The sequence below is a fragment of the Protomyctophum bolini genome, assembly GCF_963924005.1.
Source record: "Protomyctophum bolini genome assembly, chromosome: 23".
NCBI classification, from domain to species: domain Eukaryota; kingdom Metazoa; phylum Chordata; class Actinopteri; order Myctophiformes; family Myctophidae; genus Protomyctophum; species Protomyctophum bolini.
This window is the reverse complement of record NC_137884.1, coordinates 17,849,595-17,868,117: the sequence shown is the minus strand read 5'-3', so window position 1 is coordinate 17,868,117 and position 18,523 is coordinate 17,849,595. Positions and strand designations below refer to the sequence as shown.

Sequence of the window (18,523 nt, the reverse complement as noted above, 5' to 3'; positions counted from 1 at the left end):
CTGACTGGGAAACAGTCGCCTGGAATAAAACTGAATTCACTATTAAATGTCTGTATATATAGCTGTTTATGTATCTCATAAACAGCTATATGGTGTATAAGTTTCTGGCCTGCTGCAACTTTAACTGAATATCAAACCTCCTCTGTTTGACCAAGACACAGGGATCATTCCCAGACGTCTCCTTATACAAACTCCTTGGTATTACTATTTCAGACCTGCCAACCTTGGGATATTTACATGAGTACCACCAGTGCCCGCGCTTTGCTCGGGCGCTGAAATTCTTTGTGGCGGGGGGTCTAGCATGCTTTTTTTGGGAGAGGGGGGGATGTTATATAGAACATTTCACACCAGAAATGTAGTACATTGCACTAATGGAGAATTATTATACTGTTTTACTGTTTAGGTGTATAAATCTCTCTGTGGCTCTGGGCCCAGCTACATCTCACACATGCTGAAGCCATATGAACCCCCTAGAACCCTTAGGTCATCTGGGGCTGGCGAAGCAGCATTTCACTGCTATGTACCACAAACCTGGAGCAATATTCCCGACCATTAGGAAATCCCTCAACTATAGCTGTTTTAAAGTCAAATTTAAAACCATGTATTAAACATTGCTTACTCACAACGATGTCTGTCAACTTGCCTGGGCTTTAAATGAGCTGTGTGTGAAAGGTGCTATATAAATAACTTATTTCATTAACAAATCATTAAGGATCACCAATGTGGACCGTGTCAGTAGGAGAGAGTACAACAACCTGACTGCACTGCCTACATCCACTTAAGTTCATGGTGGTGATCAAAAATGTATGTCAGTCTCTTGTCATGCAGTCTTAGAGGGCCTCGTCAGTTACGGACAGCATCACAGTTCGGGCTGGGAACCTGCAACTAAAGTCCAAGCTGGTCCAACCGATGCAGACTGCAGGGAACATTCTAGGGGTCAGTCAAGCTGGTCCAACCGATGCAGACCGCAGGCAACATTCTAGGGGTCAGTCAGAAATGTTCTCATCCCGTGAGTTATCAACTACTGCCCTCTGGGAGGAGGTTCAAGTGTTCCCTTGTTGCACCTTTAAGTAGCAGGAGCTAAGGAAATGGTTGAGAAGAACAATGGAATGGTCGTTTCTTTTCCCTTCCGATTTTCTAGGTGTCGTTATTAACATCTCTGTATGTTTTCTGGTTGTTTTGTATGAGAAATGTTATTTATTTTACGGCTGCAGACAAATCAATCTTCCACATTGTTGGACAATACAGTTCAATCGTATTGATGCGGGTGGTTTAGATGGGGGTGGATCATCTACATGGGAACCTATTAACCACTCAAACCCTTTGTTGACCCTAGGAGGAGTCTGTATACGTTTCCCCTCTGAACCAAATCTCGTTAAGTTGTGAGCATGTTCTGTAGATCTACCGTTTTCACCGAATGTTTGCTCATCCCCCCCCATTTTCCTTTACAGTATATGCCCAGAATAGGGGACACTAGGGTTCATGTGGTTAATGTACCTGGAGTGTAGGCTGTGGTTGGGAAAAGTGTGTGGGCATGGGGACAGGGTGTGTGTGGGCATGGGGACAGGGTGTGTGTGGGCATGGGGAAGGGTGTGTGTGGGCATGGGGACAGGGTGTGTGTGGGCATGGGGAAGGGGTGTGTGTGGGCATGGGGACAGGGTGTGTGTGGGCATGGGGACAGGGTGTGTGTGGGCATGGGGACAGGGTGTGTGTGGGCATGGGGACAGGGTGTGTGTGGGCATGGGGAAGGGGTGTGTGTGGGCATGGGGAAGGGTGTGTGTGGGCATGGGATGGCAGGGTGTGTGTGTGGGCATGGGCCATGGGGACAGGGTGTGTGTGGGCATGGGGAAGGGGTGTGTGTGGGCATGGGAACAGGGTGTGTGTGGGCATGGGGACAGGGTGTGTGTGGGCATGGGGAAGGGTGTGTGTGGGCATGGGGAAGGGGTGTGGATAGGATAATGGGGTAATGGACAGTGACAGTGACAGAGACATGAAATGAAATGTTTTATGTAAAGCCCTTTGGATTTCCTGGTAGTTGAAATGTGGTATACAAATAAACTATTTCTCCTCCACATGAATCATAACAGTATATCAACCCTATTCTATACTTCAGTGGTTTTCAACCCTTTTCATGTCAAGGCCCACTATGTATTCAGCATTTGAGCCACGGGGCCACCATTTGATGACATTTAGGACCCCAAAACTAAAGAATATTTTGTAGGCATTTTGTCTACAATTCCATGCTTTTGGGCAGGTGCAGGTGTTTAACAATGATTAAACTATTTTGGTTTCATTTCACGCTCTCAAGAGTTAAAGATCTATTAGGGTCCATTTGGTTACCAACTCTCCATCATTTGGCTGGGGACCACCTGGAACCTCCTCAAGGACCACTGGTGGTCCCCGGACCACTGGTTGAAAACCACTGCTATACTTCATCATATGACAGTATTGCACTATATCTATACGTTTGCGTATAGCTTATAGATCTGCTAGTTTTGTCATGTTGACATATTTTTGAAAAACATGTGGAAACCTTTCTTTCACCTATAATGGCGTGCCAAAGACATGCTATGCCAGCCTGTCAACATACTATTGTATTGTATACAAGATATTCGGGGCACATTTTGTGACATACCTTCAGTTTGAACTCGAGCTGAGCGCTGTAGCCCGTCTTCTCACAGGTTATGGTGACCTGGCCGGCCAGCTCCAGTGTCATGGTGCCGTAGAGGATGCCTGGCAGAGCAGAGAGACAGTCATGTTCAACCACATTATTCAGGATAGAAGGAACCTCTTTTGGTGTTTTAAGCATCATGTTACACTTTAGCTGTTGAATAATAGCATATCTATAGACTCATAGAGCTTGTAGATTTTTGAAAGATCCTGAAAATGTGGCGCAAATCTTTGAATATGTATTCTTTCAGAGCGAACGTTTTTTTTAACTCATATCTTTGCTTCTGGGGGGTCCCTGGAACAACATATTTTCAGATGGGGGTCCGCGGTCAAATATAGATAATTCTGGGGCTCCTTGACATGAAATAGTTTGAGCACCACTGACATAGAAACATAGGTTTTTCAGAAAACTTTTTAACTGGGTTAAAAATGATGTAATTACGAATGGATAACTGTCAAAACAAGTGCCTGCACTCGAGAATTCAGAGCGTTGACTGTAAAAATGTGGTTATATTTGTACCCTCTTTGAGTTACAACTGCATGTACGGTGTAACAAAGTCATTGGTAGTATAGACACAATATTTCTTTCACTGATAGAGACTGGCTTTGCCTTTTAAATTAAATTAAATTAATTAAAACTGTTTAATTTCCTTGGTGGAAAATTAGACACTTTGAATACGACGTGAGCAAGCACGGTACTATCGTGTATTCCTAGGAGTATAGTCCTTAGGCTGACATGAAGTGTGGCGTGGCGTGCACTCTGACCTTTACAGTGAGCGTAGTGGCGTGCACTCTGACCTTTACAGTGAGCGTAGTGGCGTGCACTCTGACCTTTACAGTGAGCGTAGTGGCGTGCACTCTGACCTTTACAGTGAGCGTAGTGGCGTGCACTCTGACCTTTACAGTGAGCGTAGGGCATGTTCATGACGTAGTCCTCTCCTCGGTTGAGAAAGTTGAGACGAGCCTCTCCATCCAGAATTGCCGATAACGAGTTTCCTGATGAAACACACACACACACACACACACACACACGCACATGCAACGTTGTTAATTACTGCAGCAATCACCATCAACAGGCTGTTGTTGGTAATGTGTGATTTGTGCTCCGGTCGTAATATGGCAGTGTTCCAGTGTTGCGTGCCAAAACTATCAGATCTCTGCTGTTTTATTTATGTGCTGTTTATTCTCTAATAGCCTTGCAGTGTGTGTGTTTATTTTTGTGTCAGTTTGCACCAATAGGATGGCTCCCAAAAAGAGCAAATTTACAAGCTCACAACGCAAACCCAGACGTGTAAAATGTGTGCTCACCATAGAACTTGGATTTGGCCAGGATGCTGCCGCTCAGACAGAAACCATCTTTCCTATTGCTGACGTAGAAGGCAGACACTGGAGGATGATGGGAAACCTGGAGGAGAAAATGCACAACCCGGATCAGAATAATGTATCTACGACACCATTATGGTTGTGGTTAACGGTTCACCATTACGGTTCACCATTATGGTTAAACTAAACTATGATGACTAAAACTAAGACTAAAGATACTGACAATTTCGTCATCAAATAAAAAGTAGACTAAAATGTTAGAAAAAGACTAGTGGACAAGAGATCCAGTATAAGTCATTTTACATTTGGTTGCATGCTGACAATAGCAGATCTACAAGCTCACAACGCGTTGTAGATCATCCTAAAATCAGCCTTTACGACGGCATCAAGGCCTACCAAAATTAAGTCGACTTTTAGTCGACTAAATCAACTGTAGATTTAGTCGACTAAAATCTTATGATATTTAGTTGACTAAAACTAGACTAACACTAAGACATTCCAGGTGACTAAAATGTGACTAAAACTAAATGAAAAATATTCAGGAGACTATGACTAAAACTAGAATCAAAATTTGCTGCCAAAAACAACACTGCTGGTCACTAATCAATTCCAAATCCCAACAGAACCTGAAGGTTAACATGGTAGGAAGAGAGCATTTTATATATATATATATATATATATATATATATATATATATATATATATATATATATATATATTGCATCTAGGAATGTTTTAATGAGAAAAATAGTGAAAGGTTTATAGAAAATCCACATGAAGAGTAAATATTTTCTGTTCATAGTTTGGGCTTGTAATCTACACCTCCCTCCCCGTCTCACTTTTCCTTCGTTTATCTCTTCCCCTCATTTCATTTCATTTCACCTCTGTCTCTCTCTCTCTCTCTCTCTCTCCAATTTACAAATGGAACAGAGAAATTAAACATCATAAATCATTATGAGTGGCCGTGAGTTTAGTTGCTAAATCGTCACTATTTTATTCACAACGAAATACGCATTAGCACGTGGGGGCGACAATGTGCATGGTTGTTCAGGAATGAGCTTTATTCCATAGTCTAAAAATGTCAAGATATTTTCTAAATGAGCCATTGCCAAGACATGATGTTTTTTCCATAGTCTAATTGAGCTATTGTCAAGAGACTTGGTAAGAACAAGTCCCAATCTCTCTCTCTGTCTCCCAGCTCCCAATAGAACAGCTCCTCTCATTACAGTTTTAATACAATCAAGCCATGTGTGTGTGTGTGTGTGTGTGTGTGTGTGTGTGTGTACAGTGTCGTTAGCGTCACCTGCTCCGCGATGTAGAACGTCTTGCTGTTGGTCTTCTGGTGAAGCCACATGCAACGGAAGGTCTCTCCGATGATGGGGTTGTAAGGCTTCTTCAAACCCTGGGGTTGAAAAGGACAACAACATCAAAGCGTGTCGCCACTATCTTACTAGATCACTCTGCAGCCAAGGTGCTCAGGCGGCTACGCCACCAGTTCATTGAGATGGTTGGATTCCTTTATATTTTATATTCTGACCTTTGGCTTTTTGTAGAATCCAGAGATGTACCACTTCACCACCTTCTTCATGCGGTTGTAAGCGTTCTCCTCGATGGCCGCCCTGGGAGGGAGCAAGAAGACACCATTCTCTCAGTTCTCTCACGATCCAGAATCATAGAACCAAAGTTACACTCACACTGTAACTCTGTCCAAAAATAGACCATCTACAACTTGCTGCGTCCTGACTACCCTTCGAGTATAAAATATACGCATCAGGAGCATTGAAGAATTGGTCAATAAATCCAAACGACACGTACAGAAACATGTCTCTGATTGCTCAGTTACAATCCAACATAAACTGGGAGGTCAACGATTCTTAAGTCTGATAAATCTTAAACAATGATTTATCAGACTTAAGAATCAGTAACTCTTTTTGAAACATCTTTGAGTGACAAAGGATTGGAATTGTATAACACAAAGAAGACAGATCCTTTATTATTGGAAATGCTATTGTATGGAAATTATTTAAAAGAACTTTGGCCCATGAAGCCTGTGTGGAACAAAACTCAGAAGTGACTGGAGCGGTAATTCAAACTTCAACGCACGACTGCGACAGTTTGCCGACGACCAGTTACATCCAGCAAGCGACACCATTGTACTAGGATGGGTAAATAGGGCAAAAGAGTCATGCACTACTCGATTTCGAAAATAGAATTGCAACACGAGGATAAAGGATAAAGTTTCATAATTCACAACAACTACTACTACCTACTACTTTGGTGTTGAAACTTTGAATTTCTCTAACTATAAAATTTCACGACAGCAGACAGCCTAAGTACAAAATATAATTTATGAAAAGGCTACTACAGTGAAGTCGGTTCACGGAAGTTGTTGTAGGCTACAGTATGTTGGTACTATCTGACGAGGTACCATTTGAGTGGGCAAAACCTTACATATACTAAATCGGACTAAATAGTTTATAGTGTCAAAGTAAAATAATGTAGCCTTTCCAATGAAAGGTTGTTTGCTGTGGTAAATAAAGGCAGTGTGTTTGAATCTGCATACAGGGCTCTCGCCCTCCCACGAGTCACACCCCTCACAGGTGCGAAAATCGGGTAGGAAGAACCAAGGACTATTGAAAGAGGACGGGAAGCGAAGACCGTACCGGTGGACTCCATGTTGCTCCCTGGAAGGAAAGAAACATGTACAATGGGCTATATGCAGCCAACACTTCCGCGTTCAGCTTCCTTGGTTTCAACTGCGCATGTTTCTTTCCTTCCAGGGAGCAACATGGACTCCACCGTACGGTCTTCACTTCCCATCCTTGGGAAGAACGGGGAAGCGGGTAGTGGACACTTACTCGGACAGGAAGTCTGCGTGGAAGTAGTAATCGGAGAGCTTGTCCAGGAAGGAGCGCGGCTCCAGGATGAAGGTGGGCAGCACCACCTTGGACAGGTCCATCCCTGGACGCACCTGCTTCAGCAGCGTCCAGATCAGAGACTTGTTCTCCTCCGACACCGTCTCCGTCTGGCACTCCTCGCCGGCCTGGGGGAGGACAGGACAGGACGGCCATGTCGTGTTACTAGACTGCAATGCTCTAGCACAGTGGTTCCAAAACTATGTCATGTCAAGGAAACGACCGCCAAATTGACACTAATTAGCCCCGCGGACCCCCATTTGAAGAGATTTTCCAGGGACCCCCCCCCCCCAAAAGAGAAGATTTTTACGGCTCTAGCAGTGATTCTCCCCCAGTTTCACATGCATTAGGGCCGATTCATACTCCTATTTTAGAGCCGAATAAAAGTCGGTTCGGCGCTGTAGAGCCTACAATTTGACGTCATTTGAGGTGCGGGGGGGGGGGGGGGGGGCGGGTACCGTCCTAAAGTCGGCTGTTCGGTGATACTGAAAATTTCTGACAAGCCGAAATAATTTCGGCACTACAGCGCCGAAACAGCGGTAAAATAGGAGTATGAATCGGCCCTTAGTCGATCCCTATTTAATGGCATTTCTATCTCTGAGACTCCAATGTATATTGTAGAATCAATGTTAATTTAACTCTGAGAGTGTACAAATGGAACCAAATGGACCCGTTTGTACACTCTCAGAGTTACAGGCCCATTTGGTTCCAAACCATATCATTTAGCTGGGGGACCCCCTGGAACTCCCTCAAGGACCCCTGGGGGTCCCCGGACCCCACTTTGGGAAGCGCTGCTCTAGTCAGTCCCTGACTGTCCATCTCTCGTTGTCTGCGTGCCATCTGTCACGTTTCTATTTCTCACTCCTATGCTTATTTATTCACTAGCTTTATTTTTAAGCTGGAAAACGTGACACTCAATTATAGACTGGGATAACGGGATAGTGCAACCAGAGTTTAATTATTTCCGTGGCTGTTGCTAGGTTACAGGTACGATAAACATGCTGGATGTGTTCGTGTGGAGGTATTCAAGTTCAAGTTCGAGTTCAAGAGTACAGCTGCCAACATCCAAGCTAGACTTTAACACACATTGCATATATAGATTCACACACTGAAAATTAATACAGAAGATTTAGCTCCTAAATGTAGCAGTAGTTTAATTAGTAGGTTGTCACCTCATCAATATTTCACAGCCCTCATCACATCACGCATGCATGACATGTGTGCATGCGTGCGTGCGTGCACACACATTGTTTGACAATCACAACACACAGTAGCTGAGATATCTAGTGTCCAATTGAAAAGAAGTGACGGAGTCGAGACTCAAGTGAAACAACCTATAAAGGGCCAAAAGTGAAGCGAGGAACGCACACGTCGTGGCCTGGATCAACGAGAGGCCTGCTACAGCTCTTCTCAAGAGGGGCGAAAAAAAAAGAAAAAAATCCAGGTCGTGGGTCGTGTGCACGAAACGAGCACACGCGCAACAAATTAACGGGACCGCGCTCACGTAAATACGCTTGCGTTGTCACACCGCGACTGCTCCCCATGCAGTGCTCCACGCAAAATTGCAGGTCTCATTGGAAATTAACTATAGGCGGCGTCGCGTTAAATCGTTTCACGTTTGAAAGGCCCTGTAGCTCACTGGCAGAAATGTCGTGTAGCAGACCCAGTTCCCAGATAGGACATAAAAGTTATGGATTTAACAGCTATGAGACATACGTGAAAATGAATTCGGAGGGCAGACTTCGTTTATTCTATTATGTTCATGTTTTGGTCCTGCAACAGCGATCAACATGTTTGTGCATAACAATCCATTTTGAAATAACATACTTAAGACAAGCCAGTATAAGCCTGATTCTTAGTTGTTCTCTCAGTCCCGGCATAGTAGTTCCGGAGTGGTTCCAACGGATTGTGCGGCCCTGTCTTTCCCTAGTGGTTCTGATCAAGGGTAGCTACTGGGACGTAAGTTGGGACTTGATCACCCCGGCTGGGTCACCCGAGTGAGGGGTATGATGTTCGAGAGACCCGAAACCCTGATGACCTTGGGATACATCACTGAGGATACGTCCCAACCCAGTTGCATCCAGGCGATGTATTTTCGTTCTTTAACTACCTATTATGTAAAAAAAAAAGTTTTTGGAAATAAATATTTAAAAACTGTGTACATTGGTGACTATCATCATACTATAATTCAGTCAATGTCCGTCTGTCACTGTCACTGCCGTAGCTCCTCACCGCCTGCACCAATCACTCCCACTTTTCACACAGGCATTGACCATAGTAATATAGAGGGCATAACGAAAACGCACCCAGGGCGCAGTACCCCCCACGGCCACAAGGGGGGGGGGCAATATCTCACAACGGGTAAGGGCTAGTAACTATAATCTAACTGATTTTACAGTAGACAGTGGTGCATAACGGTACCTCTCCCAGCTCCTCGTGACTTCATAGACATTAGAGATTAGACAGTGGTGCATAACGGTACCTCTCCCAGCTCCTCGTGACTTCATAGACATTAGAGATTAGACAGTAGTGCATAGTAACGGTACCTCTCCCAGCTCCTCGTGACTTCATAGACATTAGAGATTAGACAGTAGTGCATAGTAACGGTACCTCTCCCAGCTCCTCGTGCGACTGCTCCAGGTACGGCGTCTCCCTCAGGGCCTCGTTGGGGTCCAGGTCGATGTACGAGTCGTCCTGGCGCTCCGACGTGTCACTGTCGCTGTCCTCGCTCTTCTCCGGGCCCTCGGGGTCCGACTCCTCGTGGTCCTGCTCGCCCTCGCGGTCAGACTTGTCCGAGTACAGGTCGGGGTCCTTGAACTGGTCGCTGTCGTTGAACCTGGCGTGGAGGAGCAGGGTGGGCGGAGGAGAGGAATAAATGTCTAAACAATTCAGATCAGACGAATTCTACGTTCCAACAAATAACAACCACAAAGGTCTTCAACAATAGAGCTATTATACCAACATAATCATATCTAGTGTCTGTGCGGAGCTAATCTCACAAACCGCTGGACCGATCAAATTTTGTATGCATGCTGCCAACCGAGTAGGCCACTTAAGTAGTTTTTCACGTATGATTTATACTCTGAAATATGTAGAATGTACTGTAAGTTCAGTCAGATAACTCACGAATAGATTTAACCAATATTTATTATTGAATGAGAATACAAGTGTGCATATAATATTTTATCTTGGCGTGCGGCTCTGCTAAATTATTTCTCCCTGCTCGGCATAATTAAACACCATCATTAAACATTAAGAGCAGGGAGATAGATATACAATAACAACCCCCCCCCCCCAACAGAAATAACAGAGAAAATATCACATAATAACAACCAGGAACCATATGCAGAGGTAGACAGGAAGAAACATGCGATCTAGGTGAGCTTAAATACCCCGCCCAATTGGTCAGCTGACTGCCACATCAGCAAATGAATACACCTACATAGTAATGCAGCATATTAACCCCTTGAGCACAGTATGAAACCCCTCAAGTATATCTGACTGAACTAACTCTGCAAGCTACGTATCATTTAATGTAGAATGTAAGTTAATGGGGCTGTGATTACACCGATACTTTCATTTGAGTTTGAGACAGCTTGTCGGGGAACATCACTATGGTCTTCCTCCGACCCGCTACTCTGTGTGACTACTAACTGTGAAAACTACCGTATATTGTTTAAGCCATTTGTTCCAAACGCCCTTCGGAAAGGCGTTCTTTATTGTATTTTGTTTGATTGTTTAAGAGCCATTATTGTAAATATCTTTTGATTACGGTTTATTATATCTACTATTATAATAAAACCTCACATTTGATCATGGTTTCGTGTTCCTCCTTCTTATGTTGCCTACTCATCTTACCCCTAGACATATGAGTTGTAACATAATTTGAGTTATACATCACTAATAATAATAATGTCGCCGATAATTTATGTCATAGGCTGATGGCATGAAGTCCGCGATAAAGGTGAACTTATTTGTTGTCACTCACTGAAAGCCCTGCATGTTGTGTGCTCGGAGGAGGCTGTAGAAGTTGATGGAGTGCTCTCCGGACGGCGGTGCGATGGTCACGTCCTCCTTGCCCTCCCGGATCATGGTCCTTTTCAGCAGGCTAGAGCACTTCAGGGCTAGTTCTAGAGCATCCATCCAACAACGTCCTGCCAAAGGTCACAGAAAATCATGTTATGTAACTATAAATGCGCCATGTCTCTGTCTGCGTGCGTGCGTGGTTGTAATGCATGTAACTCGAGAACCGTTTGTCCCACCGACGTCAAATTCGACACACGCGTTCCACACCCCCGCAGGGAGTGCAGTGCCCGGTATCGAGTCGGTCGGACCTACGGTTCTCCAGAACCACCACAAAAGGCTCTGGTCAGGCTCTGACCAGTGGGCCTAATGAGGCCAAGTCCCCTCAACTGTGCAATTTCCAGCCTCTGCCTCAGCCAATCGATTGCCATGGCAACCCCACACCTGCAAATTGATTACTTAACCCCTCCACTTTTCACAGTCAGTTTGCACTGACACAAAACAGGTTCTATGACAAGTTGACAACGGGTATTATTAGGTTCCCAAGTTGCATCGTTCCGGTGGCCGACGGGCACGTACAAGTCTAGTATCCTGGAAATTCACTAGGGTTTGATTTGTTATTTAGATTTTGCTGAAAATGAAGACACTTGTAGCAAGGGTTATGGATTACCGTCAGACTCCGAGGCAGCACGGATGATGAGGTGGCTGCTGGGTAATGGCTGGGTGATGGAGCCCACCGCCTCGCCTTTGGGACCCTGTTGGGACAGCGTGAGAGAGTTAGACGGTTTTCGTCTCGTCTTGTTCTTGTCTAAGGCTCAAAGTAGAGTCTACAGTAAGACTATGCCTAAACCTAACATTCCTAATCTTAACCTATGATTAAACCTATTCCTAACCTTATCCTCAGTAAAACTATGATTAAACCGGCAAAATTTGCCGGTCAAGCGGCATATGTGCCGGCATGTGCCGGCAGCAAGCGGCAGGTGCCGGCAGCCGCTGGTCTGTGGCGGATTAGGAGGCTTTGCCGGTGGCAGAGGAAACACTGCCACGGCAGAGGAAACACTGCCACGGCAGAGGAAACACTGCCACGGCAGAGGAAACACTGCCACGGCAGAGGAAACACTGCCACGGCAGAGGAAACACTGCCACGGCTGTTGTCGGCGGCGCCGTGGCTGCTGCCGCTGCCGGAGAATGCACTCACTGCTTCTGTAAATACCTTACACAAAAATATAGTATTGATACAATCGATGAATTGCATAGCAAAACGATTCGATACATAGTCAATGTTGCCGTTTTCATTTCCATATACTTTCTTCAAATTAAAATAGATTTTTCGATGCAGTTACTATATCGTTACACCCCTACTAATCTGAGTTCCCAGAAGTTTTATTTTTCGCCACTAGGCGGGCGTACTTCCCTGTGAGGGAAGTACATTGCGCTCAGAATCTGAGCGGACACTCCCCTTTCCGGTCTGAAGCACTGTGCATACCATGAAAATAGTCCGAAGGGAATCCAATTCCAAATTGAATTGTAGTAGGCCACCACCGCTCAAGGAGCAATTGTTTCCCTTCCGTCTTATTCAGATGTAGCGCCCACTCCATGTGGAACCCGCCCCTGTCTTTTGATTCGCATTTCATTTGAAACGCAACGCACTGGGCCACGCCCCTGCTGCACAGGATCTGAGGCCAATTTTCCTAGACTACACCCCTACAGGCTACCGTTCTATCTTGCACAGCTGTACCTGTGAGCAGAGTATGAGTCATGCGATTGGGACTTGTTCTTACCAAGTCTCCTGACAATGGCTCAACTAGACCATGGAAAAATGATCATGTCTTGACAATAGCTCAATTAGACCATGGAAAAAACATCATGTCTTGACAATGGCTCATTTAGAATATGGAAAAAACATCATGTCTTGACATTTTTAGACTATGGAATAAAGCTCATTATTCCTGAACAACCATGCACATTGTCGCCCCCACGTGCTAATGCGTATTTCTTTGTTAATAAAATAGTCACGATTTAGCAACTAAACTCACAGCCACTCATAATGATTTATGATGTTTAATTTCTCTATTCCATTTGAAAATTGAAGAGAGAGAGAGAGAGAGAGAGAGAGAGAGAGAGAGAGAGAGAGAGAGAGAGAGAGAGAGAGGGAGAGAGAGGGGGAGTGAGAGAGAGAGACACTTGTGTGGAATAGTCGTCAATGGATACCAAATGATTACTGCGACAGACAATGCACCAGCTGAACTCACTGCAAAGGGACAATGTGTGCTCCCTTATGAAAAGGCTGTGTGTACTAAGGCTGATGTACTAACAAATGATCATGGCTGGCTGCATAATCTTTTTCTATAAGAGTTCCTGAAAAGCTAGTGAAAAAGACCCGAGCTCCAGTGCTGAATTAGTCAGTAAAAAAAAGCTCAGTGGCCTTGTGGTTACAGTGTCCGCCTGAGACTGGGAGGTCGGGGTTCAATCCCTGGCTGAAACAATGGTATAGTACAACCATTGCTTGGCACTCTTTGGCATCAAAGGTTGGATTGGGGGGTCAGTCCCTGCTTGGCACTCTGGTTAAATCAACATTGATGTTACAATATAAATTGGGGCTCCCAGAGATAGAAATGCCATTAAATGGGGGTCCGTAGACTAATTCATGTCAAACTGAGGGGTCCTTGAAATTAAAATGGTTGAGAATCACTGCTAGAAATTTTTCTCTTATGGGGTCTCTGGCATGTCTTTTCAAATGGGGGTCTGTGGGATAATTTGTGTCAATTTGGGGGTCCTTGACATGAAAAGGTCCTCACCTTGACAGCCCAGATGGACTGTTCCAGAGGGTGGAAGAGCTTGAAGCAGAAGCCGTCCTTTTTGGACGGCCTCTCGATGAGCTCACAGGCGTTGAGCAGCACCGTGCCCACCCACTGGCCGTTCTTGTGGGTCTTGTAGATGAGCAGGACCCCTGGTTTCAGCACGCACCACAGCTTGGTCCAGCTCTTCAGAGTGCCACGGATCTGCGGTGAGGAGCACACACATGGAGAAAAAGGTTGAATTATGATGTACACAACTTATAAACCGTGCAATGACGTTTAGCGGCGGTCCGACCAATATGCCCATATGGGCAATGGCATAATGGAGGTTTGGTTGTCCAGAACAGCCAATCCGATCAATATACCAATATATGGGCCTACATTTTCTCAAAGTGTAGAAATGCGTTGTGAGCTTGAACATCAGCAATGTTCAGTGAATGTTCTCCAATTATGACACGCCCGGTGAGTGTTGGTTTTACACCTCTGAGGTGAAGCCAAGGAGAAATGAATCCCCTTTTTTTGTGTCTTCCTTCCTTTACCTCAATTCAAGGTAGTCGAGCATTCAATTATCAGAATTGTTTTATCAAGGCAAGCGTGAAAATATCTGATGCGAGCAACATCACAGCAAGGCTGACGGCCCGAGAGACGGCGAGCGAGCGTGTGATCGAACCTTGAGCCAGTCGGCCATGACGATGACGGAGGGATCGGTGATGGTGCTGAGGAGCTCCTTGGTGGCCCTCTTCTTCTCCTCCCTGTAGTTCTTCTTTTGCACCTGCAGAAGACACACCAAAGGTCCTCATCAGCTGTACGGTACCCCAGAGAAATCCTCAACCCCAAAAATTACATTTCAAGTGTTAACACTGATTATTACCATGTAATCGATGCATATTTAATCAGGCTACATAGCTTCCTTGTTTGAATAGCACATTGCAGCTGGACCTGTGCTACCACTATGTGTACTATACTGTCTATTTTATGCATGTGTACATTTAATGTGTTCTATAGGATGGCAAACAAAAACTGGACATTCAAATTCAAACTAGGCTATTTGAAAAGGTACATTTTAAATGTATTTATTTTAAATTAAATATGAAAGCAGCAACCTGTTGCATGTGAAGTCCATGGCCAGTTACGGATGCGAAATAACAAAAAGAGTTCCTCTTTAATTGTATTAAGGAGAGCTGAATTAAAGCAATTTCATTGCATTATTACACCTAATGTTTCTGTTTTTAAAGTTGAATATTTCCAATAGTAGAGGATGGGTAATTGCAACTCCACCGATATCTCACACTGGTGGTGCGTGTTTGGGTTGCAGTAATTCTGTCTTGAAAGTGACATGGATCTGATGCATTTTGATACAGATACATCGACTACAGTAGCTCAGCGGAGTGACAGGAGGCATTTTCTAGGACAGTGGTTTTCAACACATTTCATACTAAGGACGATTATCTATTTGGTATTTGAGCCACAGACCACCATTTGATAGCCTCGGAAACCCAGACGTTTTTATTTCCAGGGAGAAAAACAAAAGTCTGGGAACGAGTCCATTTCAATTCAGCATAGAGTAGCCGCGCAAACGTCGATCACTCTCTGCTGATTTCTGATCGTCTGCACCTTTGTTAAATTGACATACACGTACGTACACACACACTCCTCTCTCTCTCTCTCTCTCTCTGTCGCTCTAATAAATAGTCTCATGTCGCGCAGCTGTGTCTAGATTCTCCCGGGAGCTGCCTATGCCATAGAAAGCATAGATGGACCCCAGGCTACCATTTGATGACATTTAGCCTCAGACCCAAAACTAAAGAATATTTTGTTGTTGTTGTTGTTTTGTCCACAATTCTTTCCAAATTGAGGTTGGTAGCACAGGAGAGACAACAGATAACAATTCTTCTACGTTCTCTAATTGTGTAGACTTCTTGTAAATTAAGTAATGCAGATGTTTAACGATAATTTAACTCCTGAGAGCGTAACATGAAACCAAATGGACCCGGGAGGGTCCATTTGGTTTAATATTACACTCTCTCAAGAGTTAAAAGTCTATGGGTCCATTCGGTTACCAACTCTCTATCATTTAGCTGGGGACCACCTGGAACCCCCTCAAGGACCACTGGTGGTCCCTGGGATCACCGGTTGTTGTTGGTGTGTGCGTGTGCATGTGTGTGTGTGTGGATACGGAATGTTAAGTTCACCAACCTTGAGGGACTCCTTCTTCGTGAGCCTTCCCCCGGACGCCGAGACGTCTTTGTCAGAGCCATTGTAGAGCTTGGTTTCAGACTGTGTGGGTCATACAAACAATTGTGATTAAAGAATTAATTGTGTTTTGGGCATTGGCCACTGGAGCATATAAAATACAGTATATATTGCACGCACACACGCACACACACACACAATATGACATTTCTGTTCATTAGATTTTTCTCTCTTTTTGGCGATTATATAATCTGCTAGTTAGCAGGCCGGTCAAACTAACGAGTCACATTTCATTTCCAGAGAGGAAAAGACAACGTGTAGGAACTGAAGTGCAGTGGTTTGATTCAAGATGGTACAAACTGCCTAAACAGGTAAACAACCACTCTATTTTTAGGTGTGAAACAACTTGGGAGCAGCGTTATCACAGAAAGAAGAACAATTAGGTCGCTTGGTTCCTGCAAAGCCGGGAAAACCTGAAGTACCCACGCTCCCTTAGCTCGGCTGTTCTAATGAGGAAGCACACAGATGACCGCCAGTCGGTGTCAGCTAAAGTCCACGACCTAACTGTAGTGATTGAAGAAATGAGCGTGAGACAGAATAGACAGTGGGAATCAAGTAGATGGGATTCTATAGGCAGAGATGAGAGAGCCCGAGGGCAGTAATTATCACCAGCCAAGTACAGTTTTCCAGGTCTTTGCTCTCATTAAGGCCGTTTCAGACGCGCCTTAGTAATTCCTTTTTAATGAGAGTCGGGCGAATGTTTGGGACGAGAAGAGAAGTTGATCATCATCCACCCAACACACAGCGGCTAGCGTTTGAAGTGAGGAGAGATGAGACTTTAAGATGTTATTGATTTTACCTTGCTCTTGGATATGGAATGTGAGTCCTCTTTCAGAGGCAAAGACAGGAGGTCCTCCTTCCCTCGGTCGAAACCTGGAACGACAGTAGAACAGGACAAGATCAACAATGATGTTCGACATGTAAAGGGTTTCTTTAAGTAGTCTTAAAGTTTTAAGACTAGTATATAAAGGGATTTATAACGTATTAAGTAGTGCCATGGATAGAGACAGGAAGGATGGGGCAGACTAAGAGTAGTAGACGTCAGATGTCAAACACAAAAGAGAAAATAGACTGCCCAGTGAGATGCATGCGGTTCATGACCCCAGCAGCAGTTCCCTTGCACTTTCTTAGCACGCAGAGAGGCTCTGAATTATTCATGGCATCCGTTAGCTCATATACAAGACCTTCACCTGCAGACCTGGCTTGGGGGCCAAAGAACAAGTACTTCTGTGCCAAGAATGTCTGAGTGAAGTTGACAAATTATTACAACAATGCAATTCCAATATTGCTGGATATCATGACTGCAATATGAATCCAACATACGGTCGTGGAGATCGCAAGATTCTATTTTTTTTCTTTCCCTCTTTAAACAAGTTGGAAATTGGGGTATAAAGCTAAACGCTCCTCAGACCTTATTCAGATTACTTCCTTTAGCAACTTAATTCATTGACTAGTGATTCGGGATACCTCCCAAAAACCTTAGATATAGTAGAAAATTAATTTTCTTAGTATCTGTCTAAGGAGTCTTCCTTATGTTATTTTTCTGAAGTGCTGCGTGCTAATCATTTTCTGCCAATTTCTCTTCATGTTTTTGAGACCACAGTTGAAGGGCGCAAATTGCCCCAACAGTTTACTCTGGACTATAATGAAAATTGCAGTCAAAGCTGCAGTTGTGATTTTCTTTGTCCAATGACTCTTACCAGAAAACCAACATACCGCCACAACAAACCAACAAACAAACCCACATAAGCCTAAGGGCCGATTCATACTCCTATTTTAACGATGTTTCGGCGCTGTAGTGCCGAAATGATTTCGGCTCGTCAGAAATGTTCAGTAGCACCGAAGAGACGACTTTAGGACGGTACCCGCCCCCCCGAACCTCAAATGACGTCACATTGTAGGCTCTACAGCGCCGAACCGACTTTTATTCGGCTCTAAAATAGGAGTATGAATCGACCCTAACAAGTGAGTGAAAAGGAAATGCTCCAGACTGTCAGCAAGTACGTTTGGCCTTGAGACAACTTTTTTTTAAGTCATTATTAGATGATGGGCCAGAAGTTCCAGAAAAACAATGAAAGGGTAATTTAAGATCCGGATCTTGACATACAGACTTATACAATAATCAGTTCTATTAATTGCTATATATTGCTATAAGTTACAGAAATAAGATGTGTTAGGTTGTTTTTTATATTTATTTTAATATATTTATGGAGGGATAGACAGTAGGCTGACAGGAAAGGGGGAGAGAGATGGTAGGGGGGGACACACGCAGTAAAGACCGTCGGGATCGGGAGTCGAACCCACGGCACAATGGCAGACTGGATTACCAGCCAAGGTGCCTGGACTGTGAGCCACGGCCCAGACCTAGATGTGCGAGTTTTAACTGCAAACTTCCTGGAAATAAAAACGTCTGGGTTTTCCGAGGCTAACTGCATACTGACTGATAGAACGGAGTGTGTAATCAAAGGTCACAGCCGGTGCAGAATGCAGACAGGAATACTTGGGGTAATAATTTTGTCCTTGTCCTTGAATGAGAAATGT

The 18,523-nt window shown here is 44.4% G+C and overlaps 1 protein-coding gene across 4 annotated transcripts in view; it reads right to left on the bottom strand.

Moving 5' to 3' along the window:
- osbpl8 (oxysterol binding protein-like 8) overlaps positions 1-18,523 on the bottom strand; it is a gene marked incomplete at its 5' end in the record, with an annotated part of 107,705 nt that overhangs the window by 11,148 nt on the left and 78,034 nt on the right. For all 4 annotated transcript variants that reach the window (XR_013963537.1, XM_080757206.1, XM_080757207.1 and 1 more), the window contains 13 exons: positions 2,636-2,733; positions 3,568-3,666; positions 3,979-4,075; positions 5,297-5,395; positions 5,531-5,612; positions 6,852-7,036; positions 9,519-9,744; positions 10,897-11,062; positions 11,602-11,686; positions 13,730-13,933; positions 14,400-14,501; positions 15,926-16,006; positions 16,782-16,855. Coding sequence is in view for 3 of the 4 variants with exons in the window: in XM_080757206.1 (XP_080613332.1) it covers positions 2,636-2,733; positions 3,568-3,666; positions 3,979-4,075; positions 5,297-5,395; positions 5,531-5,612; positions 6,852-7,036; positions 9,519-9,744; positions 10,897-11,062; positions 11,602-11,686; positions 13,730-13,933; positions 14,400-14,501; positions 15,926-16,006; positions 16,782-16,855 (1,598 nt within the window). The remainder of the gene's footprint in view (positions 1-2,635; positions 2,734-3,567; positions 3,667-3,978; positions 4,076-5,296; positions 5,396-5,530; positions 5,613-6,851; positions 7,037-9,518; positions 9,745-10,896; positions 11,063-11,601; positions 11,687-13,729; positions 13,934-14,399; positions 14,502-15,925; positions 16,007-16,781; positions 16,856-18,523) is intronic.